We start from the raw sequence: 19787 nt of genomic DNA, 5'->3' as shown, positions 1-19787 counted from the left end.
GGAACCCCACGCTTTGCCCAGCCTCGAGGGGCCGCCTCACGCAGTCGACCCACACATCGGGCGACTTGGAGCTACACACGGCAACGTGACGCTTGGGTCGCCCTAGGAGGACAAGCGTAGGGAACCCCCCACGGCTTGTCACTCCAAAGAATGTACAGCTAGGCGCTGTTATCATGGATGAGTGATTTTGGTGCAATACAGTCTGTGATGACATCAAACACACTTCCATCTAGATAGTAGTGGAGTTTCTCTAGGGCCCAGACTAAACATAAGCATTCTAGTTGGCTTGCTCCATATCTTGCTTCAGTTTTCTTGAGTTGTCTGGATATGAAACAAATGGGACCTTCCACTGGTTTATCATTGATGATTTGTAATTGATGGAGTGCTGCTCCTAGTCCTTCCATTGAGGCATCAACATATAACACAAAAGGTTTCTTGAAATCTGGCATTAATAATAGAGGTGCTCTAGTCAGGTGTTCTCTTATTTTATTAAATGCCATGTGTCTCTCTGTGGTCATTTCAAAGGCAGTATCATTGGAAGCTATCTCATATAAGCTTCTGGCCATAGCTGCATAGCCCTCTAGGTGTTGTCTGTAGTAGCTGGCAAACCCAAGAAAGCTTTGCATTTCTTTTTTGTTTGTTGGTGCTGGTTTCTGCAACACTGCTGCTACTTTATCCGGTCTATACATAATGCTAGTCCTGAAACTACATGTCCTAGTGCTTTAATTTCTGCAAATCCAAATGCACATTTCTTTAGTGAAATTTTCATATTAACATTAATTATTTTTATTAGAACTAGTTCTATTCTGCTCATATGGTCTCCCCATGTCTCAGAGCATATAATTATGTCATCTATGTATATGATTAGCCATCCCAGTCCAAGTTCTTCACAGAAGATGGTATTCATCATTCTTTGGAAATGTGATGGGGCATTTTTAATTCCAAAAGGCATTCTAAGGTATTCATAAACACCTTTGTGTGTTATAATTCTCAGGTATTTCCTTGCACGCTCTGTTACTACATTTTGATGAAATCCTTTTAAAGCATCCATACTTGTAATGTATTTTGCTTTTGCTAGGTTTGTCAGTGTCTCCTGTATCCTTGGTATAGGATATCTGTCTGGGACTGTGTAGGTGTTTAGTGCACGGAAATCTCCTACCATGCGTGATTTACCATTATGGTAGGTTATAATTACTGGTGTGGTTATTTCCACTTCTTCGTTATGCCCTACTTTTCTGAGTACATTGAGCCTTACTAGTTCATCCAGGTGTTTGGCAAGCTCTTCTCTTGCTCTGGGACTTGCTGGATAAGCTGGTCTCCTTAGTAAAGGTGGGTAGGGGCGCTCAATGTTCAACGTAATTTCCACTTCGTGGCCTATGACTGCCCCTAGTGGTTCTTTATCTGATGCAAATGCATTCTTGTTCCTGTACAGCATGTTGCGTAATTGTAATAGTTGGTCTACACTCAGTTTATCATTAAAGTTAGCTTCTGCTAGTTGTTCTCTTCCAAATCTCTCCTTTTCTTCATCCTGTATTTCTACTTGTCCTACAGGTAAAGGCTCTTTGGATTTAAATAAGAATTTCTTCTTTTTATTGTCATTCCCAATAGTAAAATATCTTTCTCTGCTATTGGTTATGTCAAAGCCATAGATATTTAAGTAGTCATTTCCTAGTATAAAGTGTTTACTTACTGCATCTTCTATCACAATGAATTCCACTGTCATTCTGACTGATCCTGTTGGGTGAGGGATTATTATGGGGCATTCAAATACCCCTATTGGCTTCATGGTACTACTGGCACTGTTTATTCTTACTTTTCCCAGTGGCAACATTGTAACAGCTAAGCTTCGAAAAGCTCAGCGCAGCGGTTTAGCGCAGTGGTTTTGTGCACCGCTGCGCTGCGCTGAAGGATAGCGCTCAAACCGCTACCGCTACCGCTTCCGCTATTCAAATTCCCTAAGAAAAAATTTGTATTTTAGCAAGCTAAAAATAGCGGCCACGTAGCGGCAAACCGCTAAAATCAGCGGTAGCGCAGCGCTTTTCCGCTGATTTTAGCAGTAGCGCAGCGGTTGAAAACCGCTTTTCTACATACACGGGGGGAAAAAAACAGAAAACTACTGAGCAGAACAAGAAAAGAGACCATACCAACTTTCAAGAATGTTTTTTAATTTAATTTTATTTTATTTTTTTGAGGAGAGAGAAGAAATTTAGGGTGATGAAGTCTAAGGGGAAAGAAAATTCTAGGATTTGTAGTTGGTTTTTGGTTTTATTTTATATTTGCTGAAATTTGGGTTGCACCTTGCATCGTCAATAACCTTTTGACAATCTGAAAATAGACCTTCAAGCCTGACCTCATTCTGTATCCACATATGGCTGCTGATACAGCGTTTGATTGTTCGTATCGCCAATGCAGACCTACCTGGTTTGCAAACTTTGGCCGCTGCTGAGAAAGTCCTCTCGACTGTGGCTGAGCTGGCTGCACATGCAAGATAGTCCCTGGCTAACATCGACAAGACAGGGAAATCTTTGCTATGTATCTATGTTCAAGCAGGGAATAAATAAAATGGGAATCAGGATTCAGCCTGAGACAAAGAAGACAATTTACAAATAACAGATGTTCTAACTTACCTTCCACCAGGATAGCACACACCCTCTTTTGTCCAATGGGAAATCACCCTTGATGTAGCGCTGGATTTCTGAGTTGGCCTCGACAGATTCGGGATTTTCGGGGTAGAAGTTGAAATCTTCGCCATCGGAGTCAGATTTGGTGGGGCTAGTTTGATGAGACTGTGAATCTTTTGGATGAGATGGTTCTGGCTCAACCGACTTGAGGTGCGCTACTTGATCATCAAACTTGGATTGGATTAACTGAGTGATCTGTTGGACATGGGAGCTGCATCGCTTATTGAAGAGCATCAATCGCCAGGCTGGATGCAGAAAGGTTGCCAAGATGACAGTTTCACACTTGAGGGCTAGGTTGAGGTATTTCTGGGTGATTGCAATCATTGGATCAAACATCGGCTCCAGGATCGTAAAGTTCGCAGCTTCCTCCTTTTTTCCAAGGGAGTCAAGCACTCGCACATATTCGTATATGACCATTGAAAGCTTGGGCCCGTCTCCTTCCATCCTCTTTGTCATTTCCAAAAAATCCTGATGTGAAACATACATATAACATATTATGTACTTTGAATCCGCAACATGATGAGATGAAATCAAAATATCTTACCTTCAGGACCTGGTTCAGGTCGTTAACATCCTTCCATTCGGTCTTTGACAACTCATAAGCCTTGAAATAATGCCCTTCCATAGTTCGGCCAGTGTGTTTGTCAGACTCGTTCTCAAGCAGCTGATCAATTACTTTGCGCGCCTCGTAAGCCCGGCTTCGGCTCTCGTACGCGATATTCCACCTGATCCCGTAGCCTGCAATTATACCCGGTCCTTGGTAGCCAATTTTCTTGGCCCAAAGCCTCCACTCCGCTTGCTTTTGTGGGCAGGATGCAATCCGTCGGCAGATATAATCGAGCTTGTAATTTTAACAGAACAAAGCCCAGGTCAGTAATTCAGGATGTTGTAAACCAAACCTGTGTATATTGATTGGTTGGAACATTAAAAACCTTTTTCAATGTGAAGGCAATACCAGCCGGTTCCACTTCCTCTTCAGATTCATCATCATCGGACTCCCAGCCAGGCGCATTGCACTTCGATCCCTTCTGAGCATCATCTGGATCAACCTCCTGATCTTCTTCAGGTAACGCATCCTCAACGACCGCAATATCTTCATCAGCTGAATCCTTGACCAACACCTCGATGATTGTGCTAAGTACTGGAAAATTTTTATCGGCTCTCTCTTGTCGAACAGCTGTTTTTGAGAGTGCTAGAGCCTTTAGTCCCGCTCCCAAAATGAGAGCAATAACGTGACATATGCACCGATGGTGATTTTTTGGACGTCCCAATCGGTTGCATCGACCCGGCAAAAGATTGAGGCAACACCTTTGGCCATTGTAAAATTGTTACTGCCGGAGTCGGTCGTCTGGGCAAGGACGTGAATATTCGAAGCCAAAGGTAAGAATTAAGTGGAGGAAAAAATGAAAAAACGAGGAAATGAAGAGAAATACATATCTTTTTGTGGAGGCCATGCTTCACTAATACATTGGCGAACGGAACAGCAAGATACTCGCCGTTGTGATGCCAGGAAACGCACTTGATCGCAAGGTGTTTGCAAACATATTTCCACTCCGGCGTGATGTAACAAGCGGCAATACCAATGAAAGCTTTGTGGCTTCCCTTGGTAGTCCACACATCAGATACAAGCGATATTTTTGAATCGGAGGCCTAAAGAGAAGGAAAATGGGGAATTAGAATTGTCAGCTGATAAAAGGGTGAAAGATGCAGTAACATTTCAAGTCACCCTCATTGCCTTCAGAACCTGTGATTGCTGCTCGAGGTAAAGTTGATGTGCCTGCGAGGCGGCCCAAACCCGAGAGTTTAAGACAGAATTGGGCAGAGTATAGTCAAATGAGACCCGTAAAAGGAAATCCTCGACTCGTAACCAGGGCAAAGAGTGACGAATAAGCCAGAGTACAAGTAGCTTGTTAAGTGTGTGATTATCAAAACGTGGCTTTGTTACGTATCCAATCAAGGTACCGGCTCCACCGTTTTCATTGGGCTTGGCCTGCTCGATAGCGGTAGGAGGAAGATGTGCGCCAGCCTGGATGGCTTTGATGCGACCCGGGCATGCCGATTGTAGTGAGCCCTTGACGTTTGCGCCATCCCGATGTGACTTGAGGTTGTAATAAGATCCTCCCGAAGTTTTGAACTCATTTGGACACCATCGGCACGCCCAGGCGGGGTCTGTGGGATCCTGTAAAGTTGGTGCAGTTCAGTTAGGAATCTGATAAATTTAATGCAAAGAAGTATCATACCTGCTTTGGACCACCACCCGGTTTATAGAAATAAAGCCGTGCATGATCAAAACCGTCTTTATCTTTAGTCGGGTCCTTTCTCTTTTTATTTTGATTGGCGTGCTTCTCATTTTCTGCATCAGAATCTTGAGCGGTATCAATGGTGACTTGAGCCCCATTACGAACAGCGACCTGTGTAGTTCCCGCAAAAACAGTTGTTGGTGTTGTATCTCGGCCACCTGCGTGTGGTTCATTGTTGTTTTCATCTCCTGAGGCAACAGTAACTGTAGTGTTGTTGTTCTTTGGAACACGGGGCCGTCTAGTGGCAGGAGCAGGAGTTTCAGGCACCAGCGAACAACGAGAATCGCCGTGGGTCGATATGAATCCTGGCCGAGTGAGTGGGGTACGAAGACGAGTAGACTCCCGGCGTTCCGATTGAGGCGGAATGTTTCCATTTCCAGTATCAGGGGGGGTAGATGGTTGATTGCTGTCGGAGTCTGGGACTGGGTCCGCACGTATACCAGAATTTAGATGCCGAACCATGATAAGAACGGCGGAGAACGGCGGAGACGGATTCTGGTGACCACGTATTGATCAAGCTCAAGGGCAACCGGTGAGTTGTACATACATCTAGGCTGCAGTGGGCCGCAAGTGCGCAGCTTTTGGCGGCCGGCGCAGAGTTTAGCGGTGTGTGCAGCCTTTAGCGGCCAGGAAGCGCTCACGTAGCGGTATTTGCGCTGCGCTGCGCTATCTTGCAGCTTTAGCGCCTAAATTTCCGCTGCGCTAACGCTGAGGCCTCTGAAAGAAAATCAGCTCACCGCTAAATTTAGCGTTAGCGGAAGCGGTTTCTTGACAGCTTCCGCTAAATGCCGTGGGGGTGTAGCGGTGTGACCGCTGCGCTGCGCTAAATGACCACTTTTTTTAGCGTAGCGCAGCTGTTACAACGTTGCCAGTGGTAGAAGAATATCCTTGTAGTCTGGGCATAATTTTCTCAAGTATGTCTCAGGTACTACTGAGCAATATGCACCACTGTCAAGTAGCATTTCTGCTTCTCTACCATTAAAAAGTATATGTGTAATGTTGGTTTTACCAGCTGTGTAGCCTTTCCCTCTTGTAGGTTTAGTTTTCATCAGTCTGGCTTCTTGGATATTTCCTTTAGGTTGTCCAGGATGCCATGCTTGTGGTAAATTATGCTCCGTTTCAGCTTCAGCCACTTCTATGTCTATGTTAATCATGTTACAAGACCCTGATGAGACTGAAGATCCATCATCATGTGTTTCCTCTGTATCTGATTGAGTCTTCTCTCCTGCTGTTTCTTCTGCCTCTATTTCAACATTGTTAATGTTTTTCTTTGGCTGGGGGCAGTTTGGTGAAGTATGTCCCATTTTACCACAGTTGTAGCATTTCTTATCTTTCTGATAACTCTGGTCTTTTGAAGAGGATGGTTTTTTCTCCTCTGTTTTCTCAGTTTTATCTCCTTGGTACTTGGGCTTATATCTTCTGCCAATGCGTGTACGTGTAGTTATGTCTTCTAAAGTGTTAACAATATCTTCAGTACTTGCATTATAGGGTAGTCTACTTTTAATGGCATGCTCTAGATCTCCTCCACATTTCTTGAGGATTCTTAGGTGGACTTCATTGTCTGTTAAATTGGGCCAAATGGCTTTCAATCTATCTTTCTGAGCTATTACCCATTTAAGTGGATTGTCCTTTTCAATATCAAAGGTGCTCTCATCAAATTTATTTTCAATTTTGAAGCGCCATGCTGGGCTTCCCCATTTACTGTTAATTTGTTCTTTCCACTATTCCCAAGATTGTTTGCCATTTGCTGAGCGTAGGTCTGTAAACCAGCGCTTGGCACAACCCTTGAAAAGACTGTTAAGTCTTCCAGTAATTGAGGAATCACTCAGTTCAAAATCTTCTTGGTACAAATCTATTTTTTTGATGAAGTCCAAGTGATCATATTCTCCCTCTCCTCTAAATGATGGCCAATCTTTAATTCTGGGTACATCTTTAGAGCTGTCTCTCATAGTTTGGATACTAGGATTATATGATTGTTCTTTGAAGAATGGTGTTGGTGGGACTGTGTACTCCTTCCTCAAGGGTGTTTCTTCTTCTGCCATTCTTCTGAAAGGATTACTAGATTGATGTGGTGGTACATCTTTAATTCCTTGTTTGTATGGTGTCTGAACCTGTGGTTGCACTTGTATATTGTTGCCAATTTTTTGTGCTATGTTATCCATGCTGGCCATAAGTTTACTCTGCATTTCATCAAACTTATTTTTAATTTTGATGATTTCTTCTTCCATATTGTCACTGTTGTGTATGATAAGTTGTTCTAGTTTATCAACTTTGTCCATTATCTCAAGTATGTTTTCCTCTTGAGATTCACGGTTTTCTGACTCATGCTCACTATCTATTTTTAATTGGTCCAATTTATTGGTAATATCCAATCTGTTAATATCAGTATGTATTGCATTCAATTTGGCAATTACTGTAGTTTCTTTAGCATTTGTCTGAATTTCTGTAGTAACTTTTTGTAATTTATTATTATAATCTACAAGTCCTATTTTAATATTGCTTATTTGTTGTATAATTCCAGTGGTTTTCTTAACCTCTGGTACAATAATTTTAATATCTTTGGCGCTATCTACCGCATGTTCTGCTAAGTTTTTAATTTTAAAGGCGCTATCATGTACATTCTGGTGGATTGAATTAATTTTACTATCAATGTGTTCAATATTTTTAATCAAAATTTGATTAAAAAAATCTTCCACTCGTGCTAGAGGCTCATTTGGATCAATAAGTTCTTCTAGTTTTCCTGTCTTATCATTCTTGTTGATTATTTTAGCCTCTTTTGGCTGTTTAATGTTTTGCTCATTCTTATTCAGGCGTTGAACTTCTTGTTTCACTGTTTTAGTTTTAGGTTTAGAAATATTATTACTTTCTTGGTCTGTAACATGTGATTCCCGACTACTAACATTGATATGAAGTTGTTCTTGTGGATAGGATTTACTAGTATGTTTCGTGACAGTCTCTTTAGATGGAATAACAATAGGCTCTTTAGCGGATGATACGACAGGATGAGGCTCTTTAGCAGATGAAATAACAATAGGCTCTTTAGCGGACGATGCAACAGGATGAGGCTCTTTAGCAGATGAAACGACAATAGGCTCTTTAGCGGATGATGCGACAGGATGAGGCTGTAATACTGGGTCAGGCGGTGCTGTGAGCTCGATGTTACGGAACAAGTAGGAGGACAATGCTGTGGTATCTGGCTGGTTAGTTATATGGCCTACTCTTTGATGGCGTCCTTGACTTCCATCAGGACTCAGGCTATCTTGAATGTTTCTTTCCATTTGTTCGCGCCGCTCTTTGTCTTCCGTTCGTATGGTTTCGAGCTCGACGCCTTCGGCTTGGATCGGTCGATCTTTGGTATCTTGTAGACCTTCTTCGGATCGCGCTCGCTGCTTTCCTTTGTCGGTTTTTTGTTGTTCTTGAGCACTTTGATGTGCTTGCGTTCCGTGTAAGGATTCCAGCCGTCCGAGTGATTCGCTAGGATCTCCTTCCACGGGAGAAATTTCTGGACGACTCGGAAAGACGAAATGACTTGCTCGAGGTATGACTTGAGGAGATCCATCTCGTCGTAATTCTTGGCGTTCAAGTAAGCCGCCTTCGTTGCTTTGAAGATCGCTATCGCGTCTTCCTGCGCTTTGTTGAGGACTAGGACCGAGCGATGTTAGTATAGAATCTTCGGCGTTAGTATATCTAGACGGTGTATCGACTAACCTCGAGGGGGTGCCTCGGTTACTACCTCTAGTTCGTCCTCCTCGGCCTCGCCTTCCTCGACTTTGTTTGGTGGGGGGAGGGTTCTTTGAGTGGTCTTTTCCTGATCTGGTATCGACCATTTTGGAGGAGTCATTTCTGTTTGGTTTGCTGTTTTATGTTTCGTTTAGGTGGATGAAAGTTTTACCTTTGAGTAATTTGAGCGCCGCGGCCTTTGGGTCGAATTGTTTCTCGATGATTCGAGCGGGTAACGTCGCCGGGTGCGGTCTCTTCTTGTCCTGGTATGGGCTGAGGAAAAAGCCGGGCGGGAGAGACTCGGTGCGTTTAGACTGTTTCTTCTCTGCCGCGGTTTTCGGATTGGCGGATTTGGTGGTATCCGGGTAGTTGTCAACTAGTTTAGCAGCTGGCACGGGAGCAGACACTAAAGTCGGGGTAATGAGATAAAATGGCAGAAATATGTTTTTAATAGTTTAGTTTTTATGTATTTTTATATGTATTTTACTATTTTTATCTCTATTGCACAATATGTCAGAAACAAGGAAAAAAATGCGTACTTGTTTAGTGGATTTAATGGTTTTTTATGTAAAAACTGAAGTACTGACGGCAAAAATATGGGGATAATTGCTAAAAATAAGGAAAAAACTCAGCAAAAAGTCAGTTTTATCCTTGGCAGGTACTCTGGGTAAAAAAAAAACACGATGAGGCCCCCAAATGACAGCTCTGTTTATGAAGCTTAGGGCAAAAACCCGTCAAAATTAAGGGTTTTGGGCCCTAGCACTATGACTGTGCTGATGTAAACACTAGTAATGTAAATTACTAAACTTGTTATGTGGTAATTTAGCCACTACAAGGGTTTTTTTAAACACTCTGTTAAAAAGAGGAGGATTATTATGTAATTAATAACTAGAGTTCAAGGCGGCTACGCCGCCGCACTTTTAGGGGTCCAACCTGTACAGCTCCCCCTGACCCTTTTAGGAATCCAAATCACAACCCCACAGATATGATCTCCAAATCTTGGAGTTGCATTATTTTGTAGATCTCCACTTCAAACATATCCTCAATCATACTTGACACTGATACTGCAGCATAAATTTTAGTTTTTTGCAACTTCTGCTTATCTGCTCATCATCTCAATTAACAAGTGAACCATGAAATTCACAATTTTATGGTGTATTGCGCCCTGTCACTGATGTGCTCTCAATCAATTCCCTGCCCTTAGCTAATTGGATTATTGCTGGCAGGACAATACAAATGATCCTTGTGGATCTTCAATATTAGGGAAAACCATTGTTCAAACAACTCTTGTGAATGCTATGGTGTTGGGTGTCCTTGATCTCCATCCGGGGCTCACACTGAATTAGCACCTAATTAGCCTGGCAGAGACTCATGCCTTCCGCACCTCATCTGATTTGTGATGAGGATTTTGGGAATGAGCTTAGAGAGAGAGAGTCATATCCTGTTTTGCTAGATGTTTGGGCAGGCCTATCTTCAAGCTGAGAAGCAAAAGGCCAAGGGTAGGCAAAAGGAAATTTTCAGCCTGGAATGTTTTCCAATAGATCATTGTAGCTTTTCAGACTAATATACTCATAGGTCAGTTTGCACACACACTGTTTATCGAGAAGATGTAAATACCTTATCCCAGAAACTTATTTACAACCCATTGAATAGTTGAGTGATATACACAGTTGGCGCGGGAGCAGTGGGTGCATTCTACGGATCGCGTCTACAGCGGCCCAAGGCGGGTGCGAAGGTGTCGTTTGTCTGCCGGTCGAACTACAAAGCCGTTCAGATGGAGGGCATCGAGATCTCGAGCCGAACGTATGGCACATACAGGGTCCGGCCGACGCGGGTGTTTGAGTCGGTCGAGCGGGCCGCCGAGCTCGGCCTGCTAGTGGAACTGTAACTGTCAGCCGGCTACGCAGCGCAAGCCAGCGTAACAATTATACAAATGATTATAAATAATATTTCACATTTTTTGTGTGACAGATGTCTATGTAATCTGTCACATATAATATCAAAATATAATACATAAAAATATATTGTACATATAATTTAATATTGATAGTTATCTTTAAAAATAGATAATATTGGGTGAAGTATAAAGTACACCCGGGTGAGCGAGTTACACCTGTCAAAGATATTCAAGTGACAGGTGTCCAGTGTCCGGTAATTTTAGAGAGATCATACACAAGTATGATCTTATAGATAACGACTTCCCCATCCAAATTCGAGATAAACAGATCGACATCGATAACTAACCGCGCCCCAATCAAGCACGAGAAAAGATAAACTGACGGATATTGACGGCCCCATCGCAAGACAAAGGGTCATCGAGCGATAGTTACCGCCCCAGTCCGTAGTCTTTGAAGAGACTTCCCCATTGAAATTGGATACATTTTGGATATATAAAGAGGTCCGTTCTCCCTCTTCTCTTTTCTCATCAGCTTAAGACATACAAACGATAATCTAATCACTTCTACGAATCGAAATATCCAGATTCCAATCGATCCAGTTTTTAATTGCCTGCGTCTTGAAGCCTTCCGCTTAAATCTTCGATCTCTCCTTCTGTCGCGATAAGAGTTGGGTTAAATATCAAAGTAAGTTAAAACCCCTTCTCCTCTTATCGTCGAAAATTCTTTTATTTTCCTGGGATTCAACCACACCTGCTCTGCAGGCCCCAGTGTATATCAGAGGGACCAAACCACCCCCGCTACGTCGGGCCCCTCTTTTTATTCTTTATATTTATTTCTTTGAAATAAAAACCCAAAAAACCTTCCAAATTACTCTTTTTTATCAATCATCACCCGGTGTAGCTAGAAGAACACTGTTCTTGGCATCACCGCGGCTGACAGTAACCGGACAGAACCGGACGCAGATCCGGCTTGGTTCTCTGCACAAAGGTGTTGCCCGACCGGGTCAATGACCCTGCTCTCCTCGCGCCTCTCTTGAAAACACCCAACGATGGCCGCCATCCTCCGACATTGCTGCTCATCCAAAAGGGCATAGGCTTCGAGGATGCCCACCGCCAGAGCTGCAGCCGGGCTGCGACAGACATAACCAATGGACGCGGATCAGTATCGGGCCCTATCTCAGCTTCTCTGCCTATCTGGACCATCCACATCCTCCAGTCGCCCCTCAACTTGCGCTCCATCCGCAAACTCAGCTCGATCTCCTCGCCAAACTCTTTCGGAACGGCCAAATCAACAACGCTGAGATCTATGGCGAAAGAGAGCTCCAGATCATTCGTTAGCACAAACAAACAATCAAGTCAGTCCATCAGACCACTTCTGTCAGCTGGCTACTATGGCAGAGCCACCGTGACATAGAAATAATACAAACAAAACCATAAAAAGTAGTGTTACATATGAAAGAGACATTATTACTCTTACATATGTAAAACTACACAAAAACATTAAATACATATATAAATAATTAATTACTCAACTTTATGTAATTAATATGTGAAATATTATAGAAGATTCTTATTCTACGGGTAAATTAACCTAGGGTACCTCACTTACAAGTACCCTTAATTATTACCCCTTCCTTGTGTAAACTAACTACAAAGTTTACGCAAGTGCATCACGCCCTGCGTGGATGCACTTGTATGCATATATATACATAAGTACATATATTTACAACCATTTCCAGTGACACAACTGAGGTGTTGTGTACAGTTCAAAAGATAGCTTTATTTGTTGTGTGGCGCACCCAAGCCCGCGTGTTCTGTTGCCTAGAGCTCAAGCCCGCGCCCATAGTGTACATATATGCATAATGCATAAACTAGCCCGCAACCAAAGCGCTCAGGCTATCAATAAGTAAGAATGGGCCAGAATACGCCCCAATAACAATATTACATGTGTTATAGGGCTTGTACACATGTAATTAATCACCAAACAAGATGTAATGACCACGTCATTCAATATAAAACATTCTAGATTGAAAAGAGCTCTTGCAGCGTGCACAGGAGACACTAGAAAGCGCCCCAGCTTCTCCCAAGCCTCACTACACGTAAATTACAACTGTAGTAAATGTGTAGAAGGTATCAAATGAACTGGAGCAATCAATGAGCGCCTCCAGAACATGTATAAAGCACTGCTTACACGTGTACAAGTACACAGAAACCAGTTCTAGTACCTTCTGTGGCACATTTCCACGGAAATGAGCGTCACAGAACCCCCAAACCAGCCCCCATGACGTGTAAGGCATGTGTAAAATCACGCAGAACCTCTGTAAATGGTCCTTGGCAACCCTTGTATCCAAGCCCCAAGGTTCCACGACCCACAGCGCCTTCTAGCGCAACCAAATTGCCTCAGAATGCGCCCACAAGTGTCCCCCTGTCCCCTGGGCGCCCCTGGAGGCCTTCCTAGGCTATAATAAGGGCCCTTTCTCCGCCCAAAAGGAGATTCCCCAGCTTTACATTACCTATTAGAATTTTTACCCGCCTTCAACAGCCTCATTAGCCTGTGATTTGCCAGGTAAAATACCTACTTTCGTGATTTTTAGCCCCAATTTCCGACCTGAAGCTGTCCAGTAACCACCCTGCCCTCAAGATTACCACTTCTGAGCGCCTCCAACTGCCCAACTTCACGCCTGAAGAACCTCAAGTGCCCCTAGGGTCTTATACTAGTAAGTTTAAGCCCCTTCTCTTGAGATTCTCCGCTATTTCTTTCTGGGATTTGAAACACCCCTGTTTACAGGCCCCAGTTCTTCATTCTAGAGGGATTAAACACCCCTGATTTATCAGGCCCCTCTTAAAAATCAATTATATTCATTTTATTACGTCAAATTGGCCCAAATTGCCTTATTCTTACGCCATAATTCCCAACAATTACGTTGGAATTAACCCTTATAACCTTGTCTTAGAGTTTTATAACTCTAATCTTTTGCTTTGCACCACGTGTAGCTAGAAGGATAATATCCTTGGCATCACGTAGGCTGACACCTTCGCAGATCTATGAGGAGATCAGATGGGACTGACAAGAAGATGTAACATAAAAAACTAAACGCAGTGCTTCCATGAACCCGACCTCGACCCTGTCCGGCGGAATGGCGTCCTCAGAGATGGTGAAAGACGGAGGCCTGCGGGTGCATTTAGCGGGATGCATGGGGGAGGTATTCGGGGCAGCGTTGAAGATCTTTGGGCTCGCGGAGTTCCCGGCCGAGTTTGCGAGCATAGAGCAGATCTTGCGGTCGACGGAGCGCGCCGGTGAGTGGGCGACCATCAGGCCCTCGATGCTGCTTGACTGGGAAGCCGGCTGGCCGCTCGAGACCAAAACGATCCTTGGCAACCCCCTCCGTATCGCCAACCGCGCTGGAATCAATCTTGCCCGGACCCAGTCCATGTATGCTTTCCTCACTCAGCTCCAACTTGCTCGTGCTAAGAAGACCAACAGAAATCATGCCAGGATTCAATGCTCCGTGTATGTATCTTGTGTCAGACTGACAGGACAAAGGGTGAATTAGCTCCAATCTGAGATCGTGTACCCTACCCGAACCAACAAGATCAACCTATTGAAGGGCTCTAGAGACTTGATGACAGAATATGTAGGCAGCAGCTGTGCCAGCGCCAATGGAGCTCAGCTATTTGATATTGATCTCCTCTGCAAGAACTCGGACGAGTTGATGGGCCAGGTGGGTTTTTGGTTGGGATGCCAAGCAAGTGGTCAATGGAGCGCTATGAATTTTTGATACACTGGGAGAGGTCTTGACAAGAACGGCGGGATGGGCCGAGTTGAAATTGGCGGCAGAAGGGAATCTGTTGCGGGTGCGGATTGCATCACAGGGGTGGTTGTCGCAGGCTCGTTTAGATTGAAGGCCACGAAGGCTGGTTGTATTAGGTGAGGAAAGTTGAGGAGTCGGCGAGACTCCCAAAGTGCTTGACTCCCTGCCAGATTGGTTGTATGTACCTTGTGGATTGCCAGGGTACTGGCTTAGGCTTCAGGAGTAGTGAGAGGGGCTGTACATACGGAATTGTTGTATTCACCTGGCAACGGGCATGCTTGTGGCTTTCGGGGCCATCCTGGGCCAAGGTGATGATGGAGCGCTCTGCAATCACAGCACCTTCAGTATATAAGGGGGCATCTCCTTCACCAAGGTTTATGCCCCAGTTGATCCTCCCTGCCCTTGCATTTGCAGAGCACTGGTGGTGATCCTCCCCCTCCCCGATTGCACTTGCAATTGGCTGAGGGGTTTCCAGCCCCAAATTTTGCCCCACGCACTTGCGCCAGGCTGAGCGGGTTAACACCGGTCTCTTTTCACCTGTGGCATGTCACAGGCTGGGAGTTCGTTAAATCCTTTGCTTTTTTTGTAGATATTTGTATTGTTTGTTTGTTCATTAATTTAGCTTGTTTTATTTTTTATGTTTTTGTGATTGCTTGTATGTAGGGGGAACCCTTGATTTTTTTTTTTTGCAAAACTGTGGTTTTAACAAACTTAGATATATAATTATTAATTACAGGAAATAAATTTGGCGTAAAAAGTAGGTGGTAAGCGCTTAAACTGATTGGCTGCTTGTCAGAGGCGGAGGTCTTACGGCAACTACTTTTAAGGATAAAACTTGTAAATATGCTAATAAGGGATTTTTGGTATTTAAAGGTTTAATCCAGTGGATTTTACGTGCTGGGGATGGTTTTAAAAGGAAAAGTGGCTACAATAGTAGCAGAGGAGAATATTCACGGCAAACTTACAGTTTATGGGCGGTGAATGGTCTGGGGGATCTTTTCCTGAGGGCCAAATAGGCCTCTATTTATAGAGGGGACTTCAGTGGGCGTAAACACTGAGTCCTTTTCTCCCTATGGGAGTATCCAGGGCTGTAGCCGTGAAAAGGGCTTGGCTGTGGGTATTTTAATTGTATTAAAGTAGACTAATTTCCCTGACTCTGTCACATGACATGTTTATAACCAATTGTCATGTGAAAGAGCTTCAGTAGAAGTCTACATAGTACTTTCACGGGGTATTTTTACACGAGTAATATTACTTATTCTTGTACAACAGTTTAATTTTATGTACTTTAATTGTTTTACTAATTTTTTGTATGTAATACTATTTTTGGGCGCTTTCTGTGGCCAATTCTTATTTATACAATTAGTACATAAAGGAATAGGAATAAGGGGGTACTTCAAGTGGGTAACCCCCCTTAATTTATGATGAGGAATCTGATTCTGCAATCATAATTTAATAATAATTATTATTTACTGAGTTATTGCAGTCTTTTGGATACTTGATGTATCTCTAAGGCTGACATGACCCCTTGATCAAGCTCAGCCAGCTGATCTTCCTCGCCGTCAAACATCCAGTCCACCTCGAGCTCATCAAGCGCAAGTTCAAGAGATGCAAGGCCGCCGACAACCAAGCCCTGAGGCCCATCGTGCTGAGCTCACCCCAATCATCCCCAATTTTTGCCACAAAGATCGAGAGAAGTTGTTTTGTCCAATCTGAAATCCCTATCATTTCTCTCAAATTTCCCTGATTTCATTTGTGTTTTTTTTTCTTTGTCATTTTTTTCATCTATCTCTCTTTTCATCTATGTATCTCTTTTTTTGATTTTTTTCACAACAGCCATTTGGATTGCAATGCAGCGGGTGGTACCCTGGTGGTACCACATTCTGCTACATTAATGATCCGCTCCGCCCCGGGATAGCTAATCAAACCACGGGGGAAAGCTGAGTGGCCTCTTGTTGGCCCGACCAGCGCGTGGGTATCACGGCAATTGCACGGGGAGTCCACGGTTGAAGGACCCGTGATCCACCCGTGGGCCCGACCTTCACGTTGGGATCACAGGGATTCCACGCAGAGCCAAAAGCTGCGGTGGAATCCACGGGTGATCCTCCCTGTGGTGACCCCGCTTGCCCGGCCTTGTGCGCAGCTACCACGTGGAGTCCTTGTGGAATCCGCGTGATTTCCCCGTGGATGGACTCCCCGGGTGTATGTACATGGCGGGGGTGCTTCCTGGCACAAGAGCATCCGCATCGGTGGCTAAGTTAGCTCAAAATAACTTAGTAACCCAATACCCGGCTAGCACTAGCCAGACCCCTGCAACCTCACCAGTTGAAGCTACCTGCTGGCTAGCACTTTAAAAAGAAAAAAAAAAAGTGGGGAAGCTTTCCCTTAGCCAGTGCAAGCGCATCAGTAGCGGCTGGTAGCTGCCAGCTAGACCAACCAACCACATCGGTAGACGCCATGGAAGAAGACCCGTTGGACATCAACCAGCTGGACTTCCAAAATCACATCAACTGTGGACGGCAGTCGGCCAAGGACATCAAAGTCATTACGTTGAGGACCATAGCCACTTCGACAGCCAGAGACTCAAATTGATTGCCAAAATATCAGAGGTAATGTGCCATCTAAATTCTTAACTTTTTGGCTCAATCAATCTTGTGATTTTAATAGCCAGGTCTTCTCGCGTCCTTGGATAATTATATTTCAAGTCTATTGGAAAGCTATACACCAACTTGAATGCCCTCAATCGGAACATTGAAAGTGACAACTTGGTCAGACGGCAGTTTGAGAACGTGTATCACTTGTGGTCAAAGTTAACCAGCAAACTTTGAGATTTCATTATTTCTTTGATCTGGCACTTTCCCTTCTCTTGTCCAGTAAAAGCTAGGTTCTGATACTTTGGAGAAAAGATGTATGTAGTAGAACAAGAAAACCGCATTTGTCCTGCTAATCAATAATATGAGACTATCCAACCTTTGTATGTATCAGACGTGAGCTGAACAAGGTGTATAAACCTATATATCAAGCTCTTTGAGAGTTGCAAGTTCTCTTTGGGGAGCCAATTTGGAGCTCTCATTTTTTCGCCACTGGTTGTTCGTTTGGCAATTCGTCAGGTGGCACTAAGGGGGTGTTCGTAGCGGTCTTCTTTGGTTTTGGTTTTGCCATATTCTGTTGGGGGGTTGTGTTGTACCGTCAATACTTGGTGTAGGCTGTGGAATACTGGGGATGGCTTTCGCTAGCCTGGGTGGATCAAGAGCTCCCTAGCCACGAGCTAGCGGCAGCTGGATTTAGCTGCCGCTAGCCAGGATTCTAGCTTTTTGCTAAGATAGCCGGGTCTTAGCCGGACCCAATGCGGATGAGATATGTGGCTAAGTTTCTTAGCTTGAGCTAACTTAGCCACCAATGCAGATGCTCAGTTAGTTGGCAGATTCCCTCATCAAAGGATTGTTCCCACGTGCGCGGGGGACATCCTTCAAGGGTATTTTATACAAGAGCAGCGACATGCCAAACTTGCCAAACATGGTGGTTTGGCTGCCATACCTCGCACGACTTGAAGTTCAGATTTTGACAAAGTTGGAATCCAACAACATCCCACCTCTCAACCACCTCAACCAGCCCTTAGGTTAGGTCCTGGTTTAGGTCCTGGGGGGATTATGAAAAAATGTTGACAAGAGGAACAAATTTGATCAACTGTAAATGGCAGCCAAACTGCCATGTTTGGCATGCCGCTGGTTGGGTGTGACACACCCTTGAAGGATGTCTCCCGCGCGCGCAGGAACAATTATTTAAGGGGGGAATATGCAGACCGGTCAGGTGCTTCCTGGCCCGCCGGTTTGTGGAGACAACGGGATCACTGGATATGTGAAACCCACATCGAATTCACTACTCCCCCTGTCGTCTCCACTCCTGTGGAAAATGGGTGGAGACAACGGGAAAGCCTGTTGTCTCCACCCGCCTGTGATTTCCTTGTCAGTCCAATGGGGGGACTGACAAGGATTCCACGGCTGCCTCTGGGATAGCAGTGGAAACTTTCCCTGTGGGTTCCTCGTCATTCTCAAAAACAAGGAAACCACAGTCCACCACCCTGTGGATTCCTCGTCGTTGAGAACAACAAGGAGCCCACGGTCCAACACCCTGTGGATTCCTTGTCATTCCAATGGGGAGACCGACAAGGCTTCCGGCTGTTGATTGTATTTGTCAGTATCATCACGGCTCCCCCGGTTAGGTTTCCACACCTCCAGAATTCAACAAAGTCCCTGTCCCACCCAAGCGGCCCTTGCAAGGCCAGAGGGACTTCGCGGACTTCAACAAATCTTGGATTGTGTTGCGCTGGGGATCTTCCGGTGGGACAAAGCGACGCTCATGGCTGTCCAGCTCATTGAAACTCAGCACTCCTCCTCCCCCCACACACTCATGCCTGCCCCAAGCAAGCCGCAGAAAAGAGCGCCCTGCCATCTCCACATCCAGCTCCCCCAGGCCAAGCCCCAGCCGCAATCCCTCCTCACCCAGCAGCTCAAGAGACTCGCTCCTAGCAACACCAACTATGGTGTTCAAAATTGGCTGTATGATTTTATGTAAACCGTGAAATATGCAATTTTGAACACCATAAACAAAGGCCTGTACCAGCGCTTCCGCGCCAAGAGAGCCTTCCACTCAGGTCTGTCCTCCCTTTTCCTCTCAATCTTAGGCCTCATCGGAGAAACTGACTGGGAACGGTTTCTGTTTTGCTTTTGGATAAAGTCACCAACCTAGTGTCCTGTTTTCAGTCTCCACACCCCTCATGCGACCCTCCACACCTCTTTCTCTCTTGGAACTTGCTGAAGCTGTGTTTGTGGGTGTGGTGAGCCAGTTTGGTGTGAGGTGCAGGTGGAGTATAGGCTGCTGAGCAAGCATTAACTCAATCCCAGCCTGCGCCCCAAGTCCTTCCTCTCCTTGGCCGGCGTTGAGATCACCATCAACCCCAAGCTTGTTGTCTTGTGCCAGGACATCCTCAACGGCGGCACCACCGTACGTTCCTCTCTCTCCTACTACTACAGCAACAAATCAAGTGTTTGAATTTGGGGCAGCAGACACCTTCTAATTTCTCCAGTGGTTGTTTTGTCCAATCCAACATCCCCTATATCATTTCTCTTGATTTCATTTGTGTTTTTTTTTATCTTTTCATTTCTTTAATCTATCTCTTTTTTTATGTTTTTTTATGTTTTCACAATGGCTATTGCAATGCAGCGCGTGGTACCCTGGCGGTACCACATTTTGCTACATTATTATCCACTCCGCCCCAGGCTAGCTAATCAAACCACGGGTGAAAGCTGAGGCATGACCCGCGCGTGGGTATCATGGCGATTCCTTGAGGAGTCCACGTTTGAAGGAGCCATGATCC

General features: G+C 44.7%; 2 protein-coding genes across 2 annotated transcripts; both read right to left on the bottom strand.

Moving 5' to 3' along the window:
* Positions 1-2569: 2569 nt before the first annotated feature.
* On the bottom strand, positions 2570-3306 carry PtA15_8A202 (uncharacterized protein; the record flags this gene model as incomplete). Its single annotated transcript, XM_053171607.1, has 3 exons — positions 2570-2581; positions 2628-2876; positions 3226-3306. The coding sequence occupies 3 exons, from the start codon at positions 3304-3306 to the stop codon at positions 2570-2572; spliced, it is 342 nt and encodes a 113-aa protein (XP_053022853.1).
* Positions 3307-4915: 1609 nt separating this feature from the next.
* PtA15_8A201 (uncharacterized protein) lies at positions 4916-5443 on the bottom strand (the record flags this gene model as incomplete). The annotated part of the gene is made up of 1 exon (XM_053171606.1): positions 4916-5443. One exon carries the CDS (start codon positions 5441-5443, stop codon positions 4916-4918), a length of 528 nt encoding a protein of 175 aa, XP_053022852.1.
* Between the last annotated feature and the right edge of the window lie 14344 nt (positions 5444-19787).

Source organism: Puccinia triticina, chromosome 8A, assembly GCF_026914185.1.
Source record: "Puccinia triticina chromosome 8A, complete sequence".
Taxonomy (NCBI): Eukaryota; Fungi; Basidiomycota; class Pucciniomycetes; order Pucciniales; family Pucciniaceae; genus Puccinia; species Puccinia triticina.
Note: the sequence above shows the minus strand (reverse complement) of the source record. Positions and strands in the feature narration are given on the sequence as shown.